Genomic DNA, 19,243 nt, shown 5'->3' on the forward strand with positions numbered 1-19,243 from the left:
ACTACGACGACGGCGAGCGACTACGGACGACGGACGACGGAAGAACGAACGCTTCTCACCAAATCATTTTTCAATCTTGTGTTGTTGTCGGTCGGTTGGGTGCTGGCTCTGCTCTGCTGTGCTGTGCTGTGATGTGCTTGTGCTGTTTGGTCGAATTTTCGTAGGGTATGTCAGGAAGGAGGGAGTTTTGTATGTTTGGTGCTGTTATGCTGTGCGATTGTTGTTATTGTTGTTGTTATTGGATGATCGGGTGCTGCTGGTCTTCTCTACGCGTCGAGTAAAAGTCAAGAAGCCTCGAGCAGATGCAACGTGGTCGCCGCAGCAACTGGTCGGCTTTTTCGGGAATTTCTTCCTCACTCGCTTCGAGCAATATTTTTAGCTTCACATTTTCGATTTACGTATCGAACATCAGAGAGTGTAGTACTTACCGAATATCGAATACTCAATACCGATTGTCGTACTCGTGTACTCCTGTACTCGTACTCGTAGTCTTATAGTCGTTTAGTCGTTTAGTCAAAGTCGAAGTATTGTAATTTCGTAGTTCAATTCAGTCGTTGGGTTGTTCTTGTTCGTGAACTTTGGTGCTTAGAGAGTGTGTTATTTTGATTTGTATCTTTTTCTGCGAATCCTGTATTTATAGGTGATTTGTTGGTCATTATAGACTCGTTGACGGACGGACGCGACGCACAGTGAGAACAGTGAGAACGAGAGCGGTGTAGTAGTTGATTCGTCCATACTTACTTACACCTTATTCAAAATTCCGAGAGTGCGTAAAAGTTTCGTGCCGGGTTTTCGTCGTGTTTATCGTGTGTTCGAAACAGAGTGAGGTGAATTTTGTTGCAAGGGGTTGATTTTGGGGAGTTGGGCAAGGTGGTAGCTTTTGTCGGTTAGGGATGGTGTGACAATATTTGTTCTGCGTTTCTATTACACATATTGATTGTATTGATAATTGAGCTTTTACGCTTCGAGAGGTATTTCCATGCGTTCTTGTGTTTCGTAAAATGTGTGATGTGGTGTTTTGATGGGGGTAAGTGCTGGAGGTGGTGGCGATGGTGACAGGTGTGTCACGTATAGTGGGTGGTTAAGGGTTGATTCAAAGATAGATATACAAATGGGATTTAAGTCTTTAAACCGTTGGTTTTATTTTGTGTGGATAGTGTTGTTGTTTTCCTTAACACAGAAGAAAAATAAAAACAAAAAAAAAGAGGTGTTGGGAAAAGAAAAACAATATAGAGCCTATTTAAACGAGGTTGGGTTCGTGTGGCTACGCATGGATGTATAAAGGTGCGCACTCCGATACGATTTAAATAGACAGCTGTATAAAGTCAAAGTAGGTATTTTGGTGGTTTGAAAAAAAAAAAAAAACAATATGAAGGAATGGATTTAACGGTGTTGTGTTTCACGAAACAGTGTTGCATTGAAACCTTTGGAAAATCAAATCAATATAGGATTAGGAATCAGTTTATGACACTTGAGTTTGTTTCTTTTTTTTTTGTTTTTGTTACTGTGTTTTGTAGGTAATTTCATTTGGAAACTGTTTATTTTGTAGGTGAATTTATTTGGGTATAGTTTTTTGACGGAATTAAAGTTGATAGATTTTCTATTGATTTGCTGTCAAATTAAAAGGTGTGTAGGTATTTAGTTGTGTAGAATAAGACCAATAGCATTATTAGTGACACTTAGTTGACTTAAAGTGACAAAAAAAAGGTTTCATAAGATTGGATTTATGTCTTTTTTTTGTATTTTAATTGAATTAGGTAAAATAAATGGGACGGTTTTCATGATACATATAAGTATATTGATAGAATGTGAATTTTAGAAAAATAATAGGTATATAATATTTTGTATGTTTACAACAGAGAATGATAATATGTGATTTACAAAATATAAACAATTGAATTGTTAACATTTAAACACGAAATTTTAAAGTAGATAAATATATATTCTAAAAACAATTTGAAATAATCAAAAGACACAAAATATAGTATTTTAAAACATAGCCTTAAATGTTTTTCTATAAAACAGTATGAGATGAATTCGGTGAGATTTTTCGATACTAAAGCTTCTTTACAAATACGAAGTGTGTTAAACTTCTAATATTTATAATTATAACTAAATTTCCGTTCATTTACAATTAAAATAAAGTATACTTAAGTAATTAATGATAAAAAGTATCATAAAAACAAAAAAATCTATGAACATAAATAACCTAAAACCTACCTGTTGCTTTAATATTTGTGCTAAGTGAATGCTAACTCTTCTTAAATTTATTAAAACATTAAAGCAGTTTTATTAAGTTACTCATTCATTGTTTTAGCATCTATTATTTTTAGTAAAGTTTATTACAGTTTAAACAAATACTAGGTACCTTTTTTTGCCCAAACTATCAATGTTAAGAAGTTCTAGATGCATTGTTTTTTTAAAAAAAAAAAGGAGATTAGTATTCTGCAAGTCAGCACAAAGATTAAATTATCAAATAGCTTGTAAATTGGTGGCTACTAAAATGCTTAACATTACATTTTTCAAAATTAAAATTAAATATTTTGCAAAACTTTTTTATCCCATTCCTGATGAAAAGCAAAACAAAAGTCGCTTCTTCAATTTGAGCGATAAAAAAATATGTAAAATAAACTGTTCGTTCGTCCAATATTTTGCTAAAAGTGGATCAGGTAAAGATGATTCTGAGTACTTAAAGTGTACCTAATTTTTTCAATAACAAAACTGACTTATTTGATAAAAAAACTATTCAAAATAATGTTTTTCACTTTCTCACACAATATGAGTATTTTCGAAATCAAACACCAGTATTTCTGAGATCACAACGAATTTTTAAGTTCAAATATCTAAAAGTGGATACGACCCATGAATTATTAGTGGTTTTGTTTTATATTTTACTCGGGTTTATGTTGATTTACAACACATTTTTTAATATCATTAATTCGGTAAATTTCAAATTTCAGTAGAAAGTGGTTTCAAAGACCGCATTTTAATGGGTGTTTATGGGCATCACCCATTCAATTTTGAATTGTCTTTGTTATGCTTAACTTTATGTATAATTATTTTCTTTTTAAATTTTCTAATTTTTTTTGAAGAAAATAAAGACAGGTTAAAGAAAAATGGTCTTAAATTACTTTTTACATTCAAAGGGGATTAGCACTCACCCTTATAAGCTCTAAATAGAATGTTAGTTAGTTAGTTTTGAATATGAAAGTATTCTATAACATTTTTCATGTGGGGGAATGAAAATGGTTACGATATTTCTTCCAAAAAAAATAAGTCATTTACAGACAGTTATATGCATATCATTCAAAAACAATCAATTGAAGAAATTAGGTGGTGCAACAGTCCGTTTAGAACTAGGGCCTTGTGGCTTACAAGCTTACAACCCTCAACCAATCCTGTGTGCTAGTAATGTTGAGAACCTACAGTTTGATGCCGAATACAAACGGCTAATTTGAGAAAGCGCTTTGATGACAAGAAATATTCTTGGAGAATTTGTCAATTCCTCGCAAGAGGCAGTACCCGTGAAAAAAAAAATTTAGATGACGTAGGCACTAGACAGGGATCGAACCCAAGACCTGTCCAATGCACTTTTTTCAATTAATTTTTATTCATTATTTCTTAAAACTATCTTAAACCTGGACAAAAATTCATAATTCTAGCCTAATTATCCATAACTTACAACTTACTTACTGGTCCCATACGGATACCCCACGATAAAAAAGAGGCTGGGATGCGACCCACACTGATAACTTCCCATCCCGTCTGTTGATTTGTCTTGCTTAAAAGCTTATCTATATGTACTTCTATCAATTTTTACCAAATTTGCGTACTATTTTTTGTAGATTTTATTTTTTATGAAAAAACGGACTGTTGGATTTTAATATAAAAATTACTGAATATCGAAAACAATATTTTCTGTGAAATAAAATAAGTTTGAAGCCAATATTTTTAATTTTTGAAAAGTTATTTGAGTCAAAAGTAAATTTTTACCAAGTTTTAGTATTGTTTTTTTTTAGAGTTTTATTTTTTGTAAAAAAGCTGTCAATTCGATTTTTTTTTTAAATTTGATCGAATGTTGAAAACAATATTTCTTAAAAAATAAAATTAGTTAGAAGCCAATATTTCAAATTTTTGAAAAGGTATTTAAGTCGAAAATCAATTTTTACCAACTTTGGTTAAATTTTGTTAAGTTTTTAATTTTTGGTTTAAAAACTGTCAATTCGATTTTTTTTCAAAATTTTACTGAATGTTGACAACAATATTTTCTGAAAGATAAAAATAAATTAAAGCCAATATCTCAAAGTTTTGAAAAGATATTTGAGTCGAAAATCAATTTTTATTAACTTTCATTCATTTTTTTTTAGGTTTTTATTTTTTTGTATAAAAACTGTTGATTCGATTTTTCTCAACATTTTTCAGAATGTTGAAAACAATTAAATAAGTTTTAAGACTAAATTTCAAGTTTTTGAAAAGATATTTGAATTAATATTCAATTTTTACCAACTTTGAGTAATTTTTTTTCAGACTTTTATTTTTTATAAAAAAAACTGTCAATTCGATATTTCTCAACATTTTATCAGATGTCAAAAACATTATTTTTCGTTGCACAAAATTGTTTTGGAGATGAAATCATATTTCAGTCGTAAAATTTTGGAGGCGACAATTTTTGTTCAGTTTTTTTGATTTATAAAAAAAATCGTTTAATGGATTTTTTTTCAAAAAATATACTTCTTTGATATCACGTTACAATATATTATATAAAATTTAATTCAAGTATCTAGCGTTTTTGGTTCGTAAGATATTTAGGGTAAACCAAAATTTTCACCATTTTTTCAAACTGCTATGGAAAAAAAACCACCCACGCAATTTTCTTGAGAGCCCTTTCTGCATCTTTCTGCCTTATTGTCTGTATAACAAAATTTATTTGAAATCGATATCTCTTCTGCTTCTTGAGCTATGGACGACGAAAAAAAAACGTCGCGAACGTGCGTACACAAGCACACACAGACATCTTTCTAAAAAATCTTTTATTTCGACTCTAGGGACCTTGAAACGTCGAGAAATGTCAAAATTTTCAATTTGACAAATCGGACCCATTACAATAAGTTCCTATGGGAAGTTATCAATAATACTTAATTCTAATGTCTTTAGGCCCTAAGATTTATTTAACTTTAATTCAATTTTATTTATTAGAAAATTTGCAAAAAAACAAATACCAATATCCTTTTTTATTTTTACTTAAAAACTACGTACTTAAAATTAGGTCCTTGAGTAAAACTTAAAACTAACTTAAACTACCTATTATGCCTGGCAAATCTAACTATCTAACATTTTTTTTAATATATTTTATTGCCATTTTTAATTTAATTTTATTTTATTTTTTGTTTGTGCCACCATGCTTATTCTACTTAAAACTAAACCCTAAAACTATAAAACGAGTGTGTAAGCCGGCCAAGGCTTAAAACCTCATCCCTACTACCTATTATCAAGTACCGATTGAAGCCACCAAAACTGGTTCTCCTGCTTCACGCTATCAGTTCGGTCCGGTTCGGACACAGCCCTACTGAACCGAAGGAGCTCTGCTCAACCTTGTGCCATGACAGGAGTCGCTTATCTACGGGTCGTCGTCCGACGTGGCAGATTAGCGGAACTGCGAATGTATCCTGTATCAGACCGCATCTGTCTAAAATGAGGAATGCCTCTGGTGGAATGAAGCCGATCAAGCGTGCACTCTCAAAATACTCTTCGTTCGAATAGAATGCCCCGAAAATTAAATTGTTGGTCGAAGAAATAGCTCTTGCAATGTGACTTTGGACGAGTTTTATCACGAAATTGTCAATTCTTTTGATTCGAACCCCGTTTTATAGGACCCCATTGGAATAGTACTCCAATGCACTAACCATTATACCACGGGTGCTACTAGAATGCTTAGCCTTACATTTTTCAAAGTTAAACTTAAATATTGTGTTAAATTTAATTCAGAATATTTTAAATTATTAACGTTTTTTTTTAACATTTTAATCATATTCCTGATTAAAAAAGTGTTTCTTTTATTTGAACAAAAATACAATTAAATAGCCTCTCCGCTGTTCCAGTATTTTGTTATATAGGTATCACTCAAAGCTGATTCTAAGTACTTAAAGTTTTATTTAATAACAAACATTCATTATTTTACAAATAAGTAAAATATTTAATATTTTGAACGTACCTTAGGTGCGACAATACTATTTTTTTTTTAAATCCGTAAACCCTTAACCAGCTACCCACCTGTGGGTTCTGAGCACGCAACAAATTTTCAAGTTCAAAAATCTTAAAGTGAGTGCGTCCTATAAACAAGAAAATCCCTGTATTCCGTAAATTTCAAATTTTAGTCGCAAGCGGTTTCAATTTCCGCAAGGGGTGGAAAAGGGCGTGTCCCATAGAAAAAACAACTATTTTTAACTGTATTTAAATTAATATGTTTATTTTTTTTTATATTAATTTAATATAATCGTAGGATTTTCATATTTGCCAATTTTTACAAAAAAATTGTACAAAAAGTGAGAAATTCCGTTTAAAGGGGTTATAGCTACCTCTTATAATTTTAAAGTCCAAAAATATTGCGAGTTAAGCAGGTATTTGAAAGGATACTCGTTTTTTTAAGTTTGGAATATCAAAGTAGGTGATTCACATTATTTAAAGGGGGGATAATGAACTGGCTACTTTGTAGTAGGATATTCCTTCTACAAAAAATAAGTCACTCAAAGGCAGTTATGCCTTTTTGTGACAGGTTGCTTATATTTTACTCACATTTCTACAGTGGAATCAAATGTTTGAGGTTTGAATTTATCAATAAAAGAAAAACTGACAGGTGGAAATTGAAGAAAAATATAAGCATTTTGTTCAAAATTATGAAATCAAAAATCAGTTGGTCATTGAAAACGATTTCTTCATTGAAATATTAAAAAAATAAACTAAAAGAAACCTTCTGATTTGAATAGTTTTTAATTTAGTTTTATTGACTTGGCATTTTGTGTGGCCTTTTGTTAAAAAATCTTGGTTTATAATTCAGTTACGATATTTAAATGTTTGAACGGTGAAATTATAAACCACTTTCCAACCACGAGATCCGTTTAAGATTTGTAAGGGGTTTCTTCTTAATCCAATGATTTTTTTTTAAAACAGGAGAGACAGCTTTAAAATGAAACACATCTTCTCTTTCATTACGGTTACATAAAGTACATAAAATAGGTAACTCAGGACGGTGTTGTTTAAAATTAAGGCGCAATCAGGTTCTGGTGTTAATAACGCAAAAAGTGTACCTGATAAACAAAAGAAAAAGTCTAAAAAAAGAAGCCGAGAAAACTCTGAACTTGTTAGAAATTCAACAAATGTCAGCATCACCCCAATACCTACAGATCCCACCGGAACTCCTCATATACCTCAAATTGTTGTCTCAGATTTAGCTTCCAATAGTGACTCCCTTACAAGAACTGTAATAAACAACTTCATCCCTATCAAAGCCGTTTCGAAACCAAAAATAATGTTTATATCTCGTTTGGACCCAGTTACAACGCCAGAAGATATACACTTAGTATCTACCAAGAGCATAGCTTCCAGCTTATCCATCAGGTGTACTAAGATCAGTAAACCAAATAGCTTTTTTTCCTCTTTTAAATTATAAATGAATCCCACTTACTTTGAGAGACTTTAGTTAAAGAATTTACTCAAAGTCATAAACAGGGTGTTTCTTTGAAAACCAAGTCAAAAAACTCAACAGGCTTGCGCTCTTCTACCAAAACCTAAGGGGACTTCGAAGCAAGACTACTGACATTTTTCTTAACTGCCAATCATTTCCACACGACGTATTCGTTTTGCAGAAACGTGGCTTAATTCAAACTATTCCCACACAGAACTTTTCAGTCAAGGGTTCGAAGTTTACAGAAACGATCGTCATGTTGGTAATGCAAAGGATTTAGGTGGAGATGTTCTCATAGCGGTAAAAAATACATATTTCTCTTCTTCTGTATCTTTTCCATTTGTATTATCAATTGAACTGGTATGTGTAAAGATAATGATACAGACTAATACTTTTTTCATTTCAAACGTTTACATTCCTTTGGAGTCTGCTTATAACGATCTCTCGTTGGCATTAGACTATCTTATAAATTTGTCCAACTCTGACTCTAATATTTTACTTCTAGGTGATTTTAATTTACCACACATTGACTGGATTCCATCCGAAGACGAATCCTGCCTTGAAGCCTCTCCTTCTTCTTCACAAATGGAACTATCTCTTCTCGATAAAGTCCTTTTTACTGACTTACAGCAAACAAGCTGTATTCAAAACTCAAAAAATCGAATTCTCGATTTAATCTTTTCTTCGGACGCTATTAGTACTCTTGTTCTAGAATCTAGATCAGGAAGTACTAATATTGACAAATATCACCCCGCTTTGGAAATTTTTTTTTTTGACTTAAGTAATTACCTTACTGATCACAGTAATTCCTTTGATTGCTTATATAATTTTGGTTTCAGAAGAGCCAATTTCCAGCAGTTGTCTGAAGATTTAACCATTTCTAGAATTGCTGATACACTAGCATTTTCTAACATTGACGAAGGAGTTTCAACTTTTGTTTTGAAAAAAATGTACCCATAAAGAAATCAAGAAATACCAACTTTAGCCATCCTTGGTACACTAAAGAATTGCGTTTACTGCGTAACAAAAGAAATAAGGCATGAAAAACGTATCTCAAAACTCTGTCTAAAATCAACTTCTCTTTTTATGTTGAACTCTTTAACCAATTTAAGTCTCTTTCTAATTTTTTATATCAAATCAAATCAAATGGAGTGGCGCAACAGTCCGTTGTGAACCAGGGCCTAGTGACTTACAACTCTCAACCATTCCTGTGTGCGAGTAATGTTGTCAGGAATGGAGGGGACCTACAATTTTATGCCGAATCCGAACGGCTAGTTTGAGAAAGCACTTTTTCATGACAAGAATTACTCTTGAAGGATTTGTCAATTCCTCGCAAGAGGCAGTACCCGCGAAAATTAATTTTTTAAATTAAGGTGGCACAGGCAGGGATTGAACCCAAGACCCCTTGCATGACAGTCCAACGCACTAGCCATCATGCCACGGGTACTACGAATTTTTTATATGCTTGTTTTTTATATGCTTGTTATGTTACTGATATGGGCACCTCTTTGAAAGAGAATCCTAAAAAATTTTGGAATTTTGTAAACTCAAAGAAAAAATCAGATGGCTTTAACTTCACTTGCAAGAACCTTTCGTTAGATAAAACTGTTGATATCTGTAACGCTTTCGGAACAAATTTCCGGAGTCTTTTGTTAATAGCCCTGAATCTTCACTCCTTTTCGCAAACTAGCTGTAGTCACATACCTGTGCTACAGAGTATATTAAATGCAAACGTACTATTTGTGGTAATCTTAGCTTATTCATTGCTTAAACTTGCACTTTTAAGTTGAAATGAATCTTTAAGAGTATCCAAAAACATAGGGGGAACACCAGACTCTAAATGTAACGTATAGTTGAGTGAACTAATCGTAGTAACTTCTTAACTGTTTCGTAGGGTTGGAATCCCCACACTTGTGCCCATAAAACAGAATAGAAGTTGCAACTATTTGTTTTGAAGTATGTATGTAAAATACTCTTCTTGTGTATAACAACTACCCCAAACCTAACGAAAAGCGTTCTCATGTTAGAATTCGATGAATTCAATACTCCCCGATATTTTTACTCCTCTACAATTTCTATATATCCTCTCCTTGAAAGGCCTTCTCTCACTTCCCGATTCGTGAGTGTCTGCCTTCAACTAGTCTTAGGATCATCATTTTCGATCTGGCCAAGTTGACAGATAAGTTCCAACTTCTACAATACCTTTCTAATCTGTTTATAAGCTGCATACCAGTCTCTTCGAGTAAAACTATGCCATCTGCATAGTATAGTAAGCCTGGAATTTTTGTATGCCGGAGCTCAATTTCATCCGCTTTTGTCATAGTCCATGCTTCTGAACCGTAAAACAGGACGGGGATGATAAGGGTTTTATATAGCAACACTTTTGTTTTTCGGGAGACGACTTTTCCACTCAATTGCCTCCTCCACAGTTCGGCTTTATTTTTTTGTTAAATGTTTCCCAACAGCACATTTTAGATCTCCTCCAAAATGTTCAGTGGGATTTTAGACAGGCTATTGAAATGGCCACTCCAAAACGCTGATTTTTTGTTCTTAAAATACTTTTGAGTAGATTTGGATGTGTACTAAGGGTTATTGTCCTCCTGTAGAACACATTTGAAATTATGTTCTCGTCCGCATAAGGCAGCATCGTATCTTTCATGATATCCACCTACATATTTTGATCCATTTTACCCCCAATCAAATGTATTGGTCCAACGCCATACCAAGAAAATTAATTCCGAAATATAATATTTACGCCACTATTCGTGATCGTTTTCTGGATGTTTTTCATATTTAGTTCTTTCAAAGGAAGCCTTTAAACCGCGTTGTTATATTTTTTTCCTTTGAAAGGTTACCATTCTTGCGATCCCTCTAAACAAATTATCTTCAACAAGTCTCCTACGAACAATTCTGAAAGTTATTGGAAGTCTTAGTTTCTTATTTTTTTGGGGTTGTTTTGCTTGCAATCAACTTGAGAGATCTGCTCATTTTTCTGACTATTTCCCTCAAAGATTTTCTTTTTTGGAAGTTAAGGTTTTGAGCAGGTTCGGGTTACGCGTTTTATCGTTTTTTTTGTCCAACGTATACCTTTGTATATAGGTATTACGGACAACCTCTTCATAACTTAAAATCGAAAACGCACAAGAGCCTGACTGTAAACAACACATCAATAGCGATTTCTTGTACCTGTTCATATGCTTGTTTTTGTTTTTAACTTTAACAAAAAATAAACCGAACGTAATAACTCCAAGTCTGCGCTGAAAATTTGTAGGAAAGAAGGAATGTGATTGGATTGTAGTAAGTACCTTCTACCTAGCAATAACATTCCCTCATTATCATTATAAACGTGTCTGTATCTATCTATCTGCATAAAGCTGAGCACGCAAAATGAACTATTCTTTACCCGTTTTAGAACCCCTACCTAACTACAGAACCAATAGGCGATCGCTTTACAATTTAAACATACATGTTCTGCCTCTTTCTTATCTTCAGATAATTTATTTTCCATCCTGTTTCTTCTAATTTGAAATTAAAATAAAGTTTTCCAAAGGAAAAAGCTTTGAACGAACTAGTAGAATACACAAACAATTGTTTTCGTTAAGTATGATTACAAGTATTTTTATTTCTGGGATGAGTTTTCCTCGGATGAGTTGTGTCTTATAATGAAACTACCTTACCGACAAAAAATGGAGTGTATTCGATAAGTTCATTCAAATACACAAACCATTTCACTTAACATAATATTTTCCGAGTACATATTTCATATTTTTATAATATTAAAAAGTTAAGTTTTTTCAACAAATTATAAATTAATATTCAATAAAATACAATTCGCATAGTCTATGGAAAATTCTCTTTGTTTTGACACCTTATTTGTTAAAACTAGTTCCGTTTGAGAGCTGAAAAAGGAAGACATGCTAACGAAATTTCTATTCAGTCACTAAACACCTGCATAACAAAAATATTTTTAAGAAAAAATGGAAAAACCGGTCTAAAGATTTTTAAACAAAAAAACTGAAAATTGAGGGTTTTTTTTGACAAATGAAGCGGCATTTATTTAACTTATTTTTAAGGTATATTTTATTTTTAAGGTATATTTTATTTTTAAGGTATATTTTAAAATCTTAGATAGGTACTTTTTCAAACAGACTCTTTTCATAAAGGAGCAAGTTCGTGCGATCCAGCATTTTATTTTGATAAGGGTTAAAACAACTTCAATGCATGTTTAATTTGGTTTTACGTTACTACTGTCTTTGTGTCTATTTTAATCTCCATATCTGTAACCTCTTTCTAAACAACAAACTTCTTTAATTCTCTACTATCTACGAATATTCCTTCGAGTTACAGCATTGTTATAAATTGTACCAATATTTGAATTCGAGACTGGAGCAAACGTCAAAATTCTATCCAGAGTTTTACACTACTTCTTCTTTCTTCTGTTTGCCAAAAAAAAACACACATATTCTCTATAGAAAGTTTTTAAGAAGTTTTGGGCTAATATTCATTCTCATGACATAATTTGTCATTCCTTCAAACTCTTGAAACCCTAGTTTTATAAGTCAATGTTTATATGTTACATATTAGAAGAACGAATTGTTCAAATTCCATTGACGTATCCCAAAAAAGTAGTATTGAAAAATAATACTTACTATAAACATGTATATGTAGATTTGACACTTCAACACTTTCCTTAAATGAAAATGACATTTTGGTACCTCATTCGGCTTTAAATGTTTTTTTACCAATGAATAAAATTTATTGACTTGAATAAAATATAAATAACATACTTAAAAAATTAAATTAAAAAGTTGTATTTTAATACTAAACTTACCTAACTTTAGTCATGTTTTCCTTAAATTCAGCAAAAAACTAAAAATGTTCCTATTCTATACAATAACGAAATACATATGTTAGTTTGTTCTACTCACGTGGCTTCTATTTATAAAATGAGAAACCCTCAAAAACTGCTTAATTCTCCATTCAGGCATTTGACACCTCAACCTTGATCATGATCTGTTCATGTGCGGATGAAAATCTTGTAGGTGTCACAAAATTGTCTAGCATTATGATTTACGTCACAAGAAGTTATAAGCTAGCGGCTGAATTTATACCAATGAATGCCTTAACCATGAGCTTAAGAGTATAATATTTTGAGAATAGGGCCCCGAAAATAATTGTCAAAAGAGGTTATGATTGTTTCCCAATGAAAAAGGATTTTTTTAAAACTCATTTTAATAGTTGTTTAATTTTATACAAATTATAGATAAAGTAAAATCGAAACCCCGACATTTTTAACCTCCAATTTTTGAAAACTGTCATGCCAAAGGCCTTTGGTTCGATCCCTGCCTATTAAATACAATTTTTTTTTTTTTACGGGTACTGCATCTTGCGAGAAATTGATAAATCGTCAAAGAGTAATTCTTTTCATGACAAGTGCTTTATCAAATTAGACGTTCGGATTTGGCTTAAAACTGTAGGTCCCCTCCATCCCTGACAACAGTACTCGCACACAGGAATGGTTGAGAGTCGTAAGGCCCTAGTTTTCAACGTACTGTTGAGCCACACATTTTTTTTTTTTGAAGACTTATTATTTAACTCGCTAGCAGTTTTCTAAATATGGAAACAAATAATAGCTTAGCTTTTAACTCCATTCTTTACAAACATTGCATCTAAACACTTCTATACAATGACAGTTCGTCACAAAGCAAACAAACCTAAATCTTGTCAACGAACCTATTAACTTAAAATGTCCAAAACAAAGAAGTCATATTAAGCTTATTACTTAAAGTTAAATGTTCACATGTAGTAAAAGATTTTTAAATTTAGAGAACTATCTGTTGAACTTATAAAATGAAGGAAGTGCTAAACATTTTTCAAAATCACCTGAAATGTTGAGCCATTAATCCCAGTCTTTAGCTCAATCATTTATCTCTTGTGCCTAACATAATCTTCAACACTGTTAAAATCCGGCACTGACTTCACTGTTTTTGGAAGTTCCTAGATCTGTTCTGTATTTCATCATTTTGCGGTTTGGCATAACGGAACATCTGGGAAAAACTCGGGCACTTGATATTCAGAGAACATTGTCAAGTATGTAGAACCATATTTTATTTGCTTGTTAAGAATAAAGATTAGATTTCAAATGAATTCAATGGAGGCTTGACTTGTCATATGCTGTTTTTTTTTTCTTTCCTTTTTTTTTGCTCCAAAAAGAAAAAACTTGAATTTGAATCTGAATCTCAAATCGGCTTCTTTTTTCTTTTTCAAAATGTGTCTCATATCAGCCTGTCAATCATTAATTACCCACATGGAACATCATCTTCTAACAAACGTTCAATCCGCGAAACATCTTCATCTTTATCGTCAAACTTGTCAAATCAATTAACCACCCAAATTGTTGAACATACTCTCGAACATATTGAAGAAGTTCAGTGTCCTTTTGGTAGCCTTAGGCCAAGCTTATAATGTATAGGTACATATATTAGTTTTTGATAATTTTAAACATTTCTTGGAACTCCATTTGAGCTACGAAGGCAAAAAAGTGGGAACCTCTGCATCTCTGCAAAAATTGATTGTCTTCTTAAACTGCAGCTGGGCGGTCCGTCGGCCGCACCGGTGGCATTAGAAATTTGCAACCAATTGAATTTTGGACAATTTCTAAGAACCAATCCGAAAACTCCGATTCATTTCAATCAATTAGTGGCAATTTAGGGAAAGCATCAACTCAACTGCATATCGCCACACAATAGTGCGAAACACAAAAGCGGGAATAGCTAGCCGGCGGCGCGCGCGGAGGCGTTCGCTGCGTGGCGGCAGCTATTTGATGACAATATTTTATTTTTGCATTTCAGATTCAGATTTCACCAGAAAAGATTGACCGTGAGTCGTCGTCAGGGGGAATTGAAATTGAAATTGAAATAAAGTAAAAGTAGGTTTATTGAAATTTTTGTATCATATAGTACTGACTTTCCGGTGACATATAAATAAAAATAAATTTAAAAAACAAGCAACAAAAATAAAACAACAACATTCGAACATGGTCAATATCCAAAGGATGTACGCGTCCATCTGGATTTGGCTAGTGAGCGTGATAATTTCGAGTGCAGCATCAAATGTAGTGCCTGATTCGAATAGCCGATGTTCGGCGCGGAAATACACATCGATTTTGAATTCAATCGATGATGTTGAGGATTTGGAAATCGACGTTCCTGTCAATATTGCTTTTGAAACCATGCAGAAGAAGAGGTAAGTTTTTTTATTTTAAACTTTACAAAATGATATTCGTGTAGTCAACACCTACATTTATGTATCTTTGTGTGTATATTGTATGTACAAACGAACCTATGTTGGTGCATAGTATTTGGAAGTTCGTATAAATTAAAACATCATTGAAATATTTTGTATCAAATTATTTCAATATGAGTTCATTTCCTTTTAGTTTTTTTCTTTTGTTCAAATTTTTAATTATTATTGATTTTCGAAAATCGTCATCAATTTGATTTCAATGTTTTATCCTGTGATCTTTAAATATTTGGTATAAAAGCTCACTGTAGTTAACTTTCAAATCAAATTATTCCTTGACTTAAGATAAAAACGTACAGATGATTTTCTGAAACAAATTATTACAAATGTCTAACAATTCTGTGAACAATTGTGATTGACAATATTTCTAAAAATATAATTTCCAGCAATTTTCCGATGGAGTTGAAAATTTCGTTCCGTAACACATTTTTTTTTCAGCTGAAAGTGTGACCTTTACGAATCAATCGCTTAACTATCGCACAACGCATACAAATTGTTAAGACTTTTTAAAGGGTTTTTATATTGGTGCGGGTAGATTTTGGCGGCCATTTCGTTTTGGTGGCATCTGTTAGATCTTTTGTTTATTATTCAGATGCTTATACCAAACCATCATGGCAAGTAACAATTCCCAACTGGGCAATCGAGTGTTTCGGAAAACGAAACTTGCTTTTTCTGTTTGTTCAGTAGATGAATATCAATTAGGTAAAGCAATATTTTCTATTAAATCCATATCAACTGGACTTGACAACATACACCCAGACTTTTTAAAAATCCTTCTTCCTTTCATACCTCCTCACATAACCAACATTTTCAACACCATCATAATGACCTCCATCTATCCCACCTCCTGGAAAAAAATCTAAAGTTATACCCATCCCTAAACGATACAGAGCAATAGTTATCCTTCCTTTTTTATCTAAGGCTTTTGAAACTATCTTAAGTAACCAGATCAAAAATTATATTGAAGATTCACGTCTTCTTAACCCTCTCCAGTCGGGATTTAGATCTGGATACAGCTGCATCTCAGCCCTTTTAAAAGTTTCTGAAGATATAAGACAAGATTTAGACTCTAATTATACAACTGTGATAACCCTACTTGACTTTTCCAAACTCTAGCCTTCTCTGTGATAAAATGACGACTTATTTCAATTTTTCTGATACAACCAAAAATCTTATTTATTCGTATTTGACTAATCGCATGCAAGCCGTATCGTGTAAAGGTAAAATGTCTTCGTGTCTTCCTGTCAATATAGGTGTTCCTCAAGGATCTATCCTTGGTCCTTTACTGTTCTCTATGTTTATTAATGATTTGCCATCTGTTTTATCTTACTGCCAGTTTCACATCTACGCTGATGATGTACAATTATATATAAGTTTTCCTATCGGTATGATTGAAGATGCGATAAAAAAAAACATTGATTTATGGTCAATATTCGATGGCTCAACTCGTAATGAACTTGTACTTAATCCAGAAAAAACAAAAGCCATTCCAATATGTAAAAATAAACCCCACCTTGTAAATTTTCCACCCCTTTACTTAAACGCCTGCCAAATCGAATATGTCACAAATGCAAAAAACCTAGGTATAACTTTCTTAAGTAGGCTAACGTGGGACACCCATATCGTTACTGTTATCTCCAAAATGTATGCTTCACTCCGAGGACTATCTGTTACTAGATCAATTCTGCCTCCTCAAGTTAAATTAAAGCTGGTTAAATCACTTATCATACCAATAGTAACGTATGGGTGTGAGATATTTGCAGATCCTGACTCCAACTCGCTTCGTAAGCTAAAGGTAGCGTTCAATGCCATTGCTCGGTTTGTTTTCAACCTCCGAAGATACGATCACGTTTCGTTTCAGGCTCGTCAACTTTTAAATTGCAACTTGGAAGCTTTTTTTAAATATCGGTGTTGTTTGCTTCTCTTCAAACTAATTTTTAACAAGACTCCAAATTATTTGTTTAATAAGCTCGATTTTTGCTCTTCAAATCGTTGTACCTTATTGCGCTAACCCAGGTTTACCTGTTTGGCAATACGGAGGAAATTTTACGTTTATGATGTCAGACTGTGGAATAAACTTCCCAGTCACAATCGAACATAGAAGGGCTCATCAACTTTGTTTTGAATATTTCTCAAACTTTTTTGTAATTTCTTCTTCTTGTGACTTTAGTGTTTAATTTTGTTTTTAATTGATTGTTATTGAATAAATTATTAATAGTTTGCTACAATTGTTTTGCACATAGTGTTTGCATACTTGCATTATCCCTAATAAATATTGTATTATATCTTGTCCTATAAGTCACTCTTGATGTACAGCTGTTTTTTTTTAATCAATAAATATCAAAATAAATATCAAATAACACAATTGACCAGCACCTTCAAATGATACAATTTTACTATCAAAATTAATGTTTGTTAGCCCGAATTACGCCCATTTTACGGTAGGCGTGGTGGCCCTTCACCAGTTGACTCTTCAACATTTGGTGGACAAATTTGAGACGTCCGGTTTAGCTAACAATCAGCAAACACCCGTACCTTCAAGGAACTCAAGATCGACCGAGAGCATCGCCGCGGTCCTTGAAAGTGTACAGCAGAACCCGAGGCAGTCTATTCCTCGTCGGCTTTTGACAGACTTTAACTTGGCAATTTTTGCGTTTTGACTTGGACCTGCACCCGTACAAATGCAACTGACCCAGGATCTCAAAGTTCATGGCCATAGACAACGCCATTTGTTCGCTGAGTGAGCTTTGAATCGTTTGGAAGAGGACTCCAATTTTGGCCTAAAAATCATCTTTTGTGACAAGATGTAGACGCCCTAATTGAAAAACCCTATACAAAAATGGTGATTCTGCCAAAGCCACATGTCGTGTTTTAAGGGGAGATTATGGTTTACATAATCGTCCACTTATGCAGCAGTTGGCAAAATTGTGAAAAAATTCGGAGACCCTGGATTGGTTACCGATATTGTAGAGTCTGTCCATAATTGTTTCGCTCATACCACTGAAAATATCGCTGCTGTAAGTGAAAGTAGTTGTTCTCATGAATTAGGACATCCATTTAAAGTCCAGTTTACACAACAACTCAAGCCAGCATACACAACATCGTAGATACGTCGAATATGTGCTTTAGCAAAAAGCGATGGTTTACGATTTTTTGAACAAAATTTTCTTCAGCGACGAAGACCATTGCTCACTTGGTTAATAAACAAAATGTTGAATCTAGGGTTCTGAGAATCCTTAAGCAATTTAAGAGAAGCCATTATATCCACAAAAAGTCACTGTTTGGTGCCGTCTAAGGTCCGGAGCGGAGATGTGATTGGATTTTACTTCTTCGAAAACGACGATGGAACTACTGTCACCGTCAATTCGGAGCATTATGGTCACATTAAAACCGACTTTTTTTGCTTGTCATTGAAAAATACGACTTGGAGAATATGTGGTTTGAATTAGACGTTACAACATGCCACACAACTCGGGTTAATATGGCTTTATTGCAAGAGACATTTCCTGATTTTGTAATCTCTCGTCGTGGCGATATCAACTGGCAACCAAGATAAAACTATTTGATACAGCTGGAATTTTCTTTGTGTAGCTACGCCAAAGCCTGTTTAAATTCTCAAAATGGATAACCCTGTGTAAAAAAGATAGTTCAAGTTTTATTTTTTGAAACTTGAAAAAATAGTTTTAAATAATTTACAAATTTCCAGAAACCTTAAACCCCTTAATTTTCTTGTTATCTTTTGAGTTTTTTTAATACGTTAAGGTATGAATTCCCAAAGACTTGGCAAGCTTACGAAAAATTAGCGCTTAGATCTTAAGAATGAATATCGAGGGTGAAGAGTGCACACATTTTCGATCGATTGAAAAAAAGAAGTAATAATGAGATAATGAGTTTAGGGCAGTAGGTGTCTCAAAATCCATTATAATAAACAAAATAATATCTTATTACTATTAATTTTACTATTCTATTTTCTAAAATGATAGTTCATCAGCCCAGCCAGTTTTGTGGTACAATCCTTTTTTCCCGTCAGTGAAACTTTCTCTTTATATTGTTCTTTCCTTACCGTGTGCATTACCAGCTCGGTTAAAATAACTTTTAGTACATTAAGTGAGAGTAAAAATGTGGCTCAGATCAACTATGATCGAAGATTGTTTGAATATGTAGCATAATTGAATAATCTCAAAATCGTAGTTTTTAGACTGATATACCCATAATATACACAGTGCTCCATACCTACCCTATGCCAACAAGTGAATTCGT

The 19,243-nt window shown here is 33.0% G+C and overlaps 1 protein-coding gene across 1 annotated transcript in view; it reads left to right on the forward strand.

Annotated features, from left to right (window-relative positions):
- The first annotated feature begins 279 nt into the window (after positions 1-279).
- Positions 280-19,243, forward strand: part of LOC129943302 (protein NDNF) — a 144,705-nt gene continuing 125,741 nt past the window's right edge. Inside the window, exons 1-2 of the mRNA XM_056052634.1 lie at positions 280-827; positions 14,533-14,926. Of these exons, the coding sequence (XP_055908609.1) occupies positions 14,718-14,926 (209 nt within the window). The 5' untranslated portion in view covers positions 280-827; positions 14,533-14,717. The remainder of the gene's footprint in view (positions 828-14,532; positions 14,927-19,243) is intronic.

Source organism: Eupeodes corollae, chromosome 1 (genome assembly GCF_945859685.1).
Source record: "Eupeodes corollae chromosome 1, idEupCoro1.1, whole genome shotgun sequence".
Classification (NCBI taxonomy): Eukaryota; Metazoa; Arthropoda; class Insecta; order Diptera; family Syrphidae; genus Eupeodes; species Eupeodes corollae.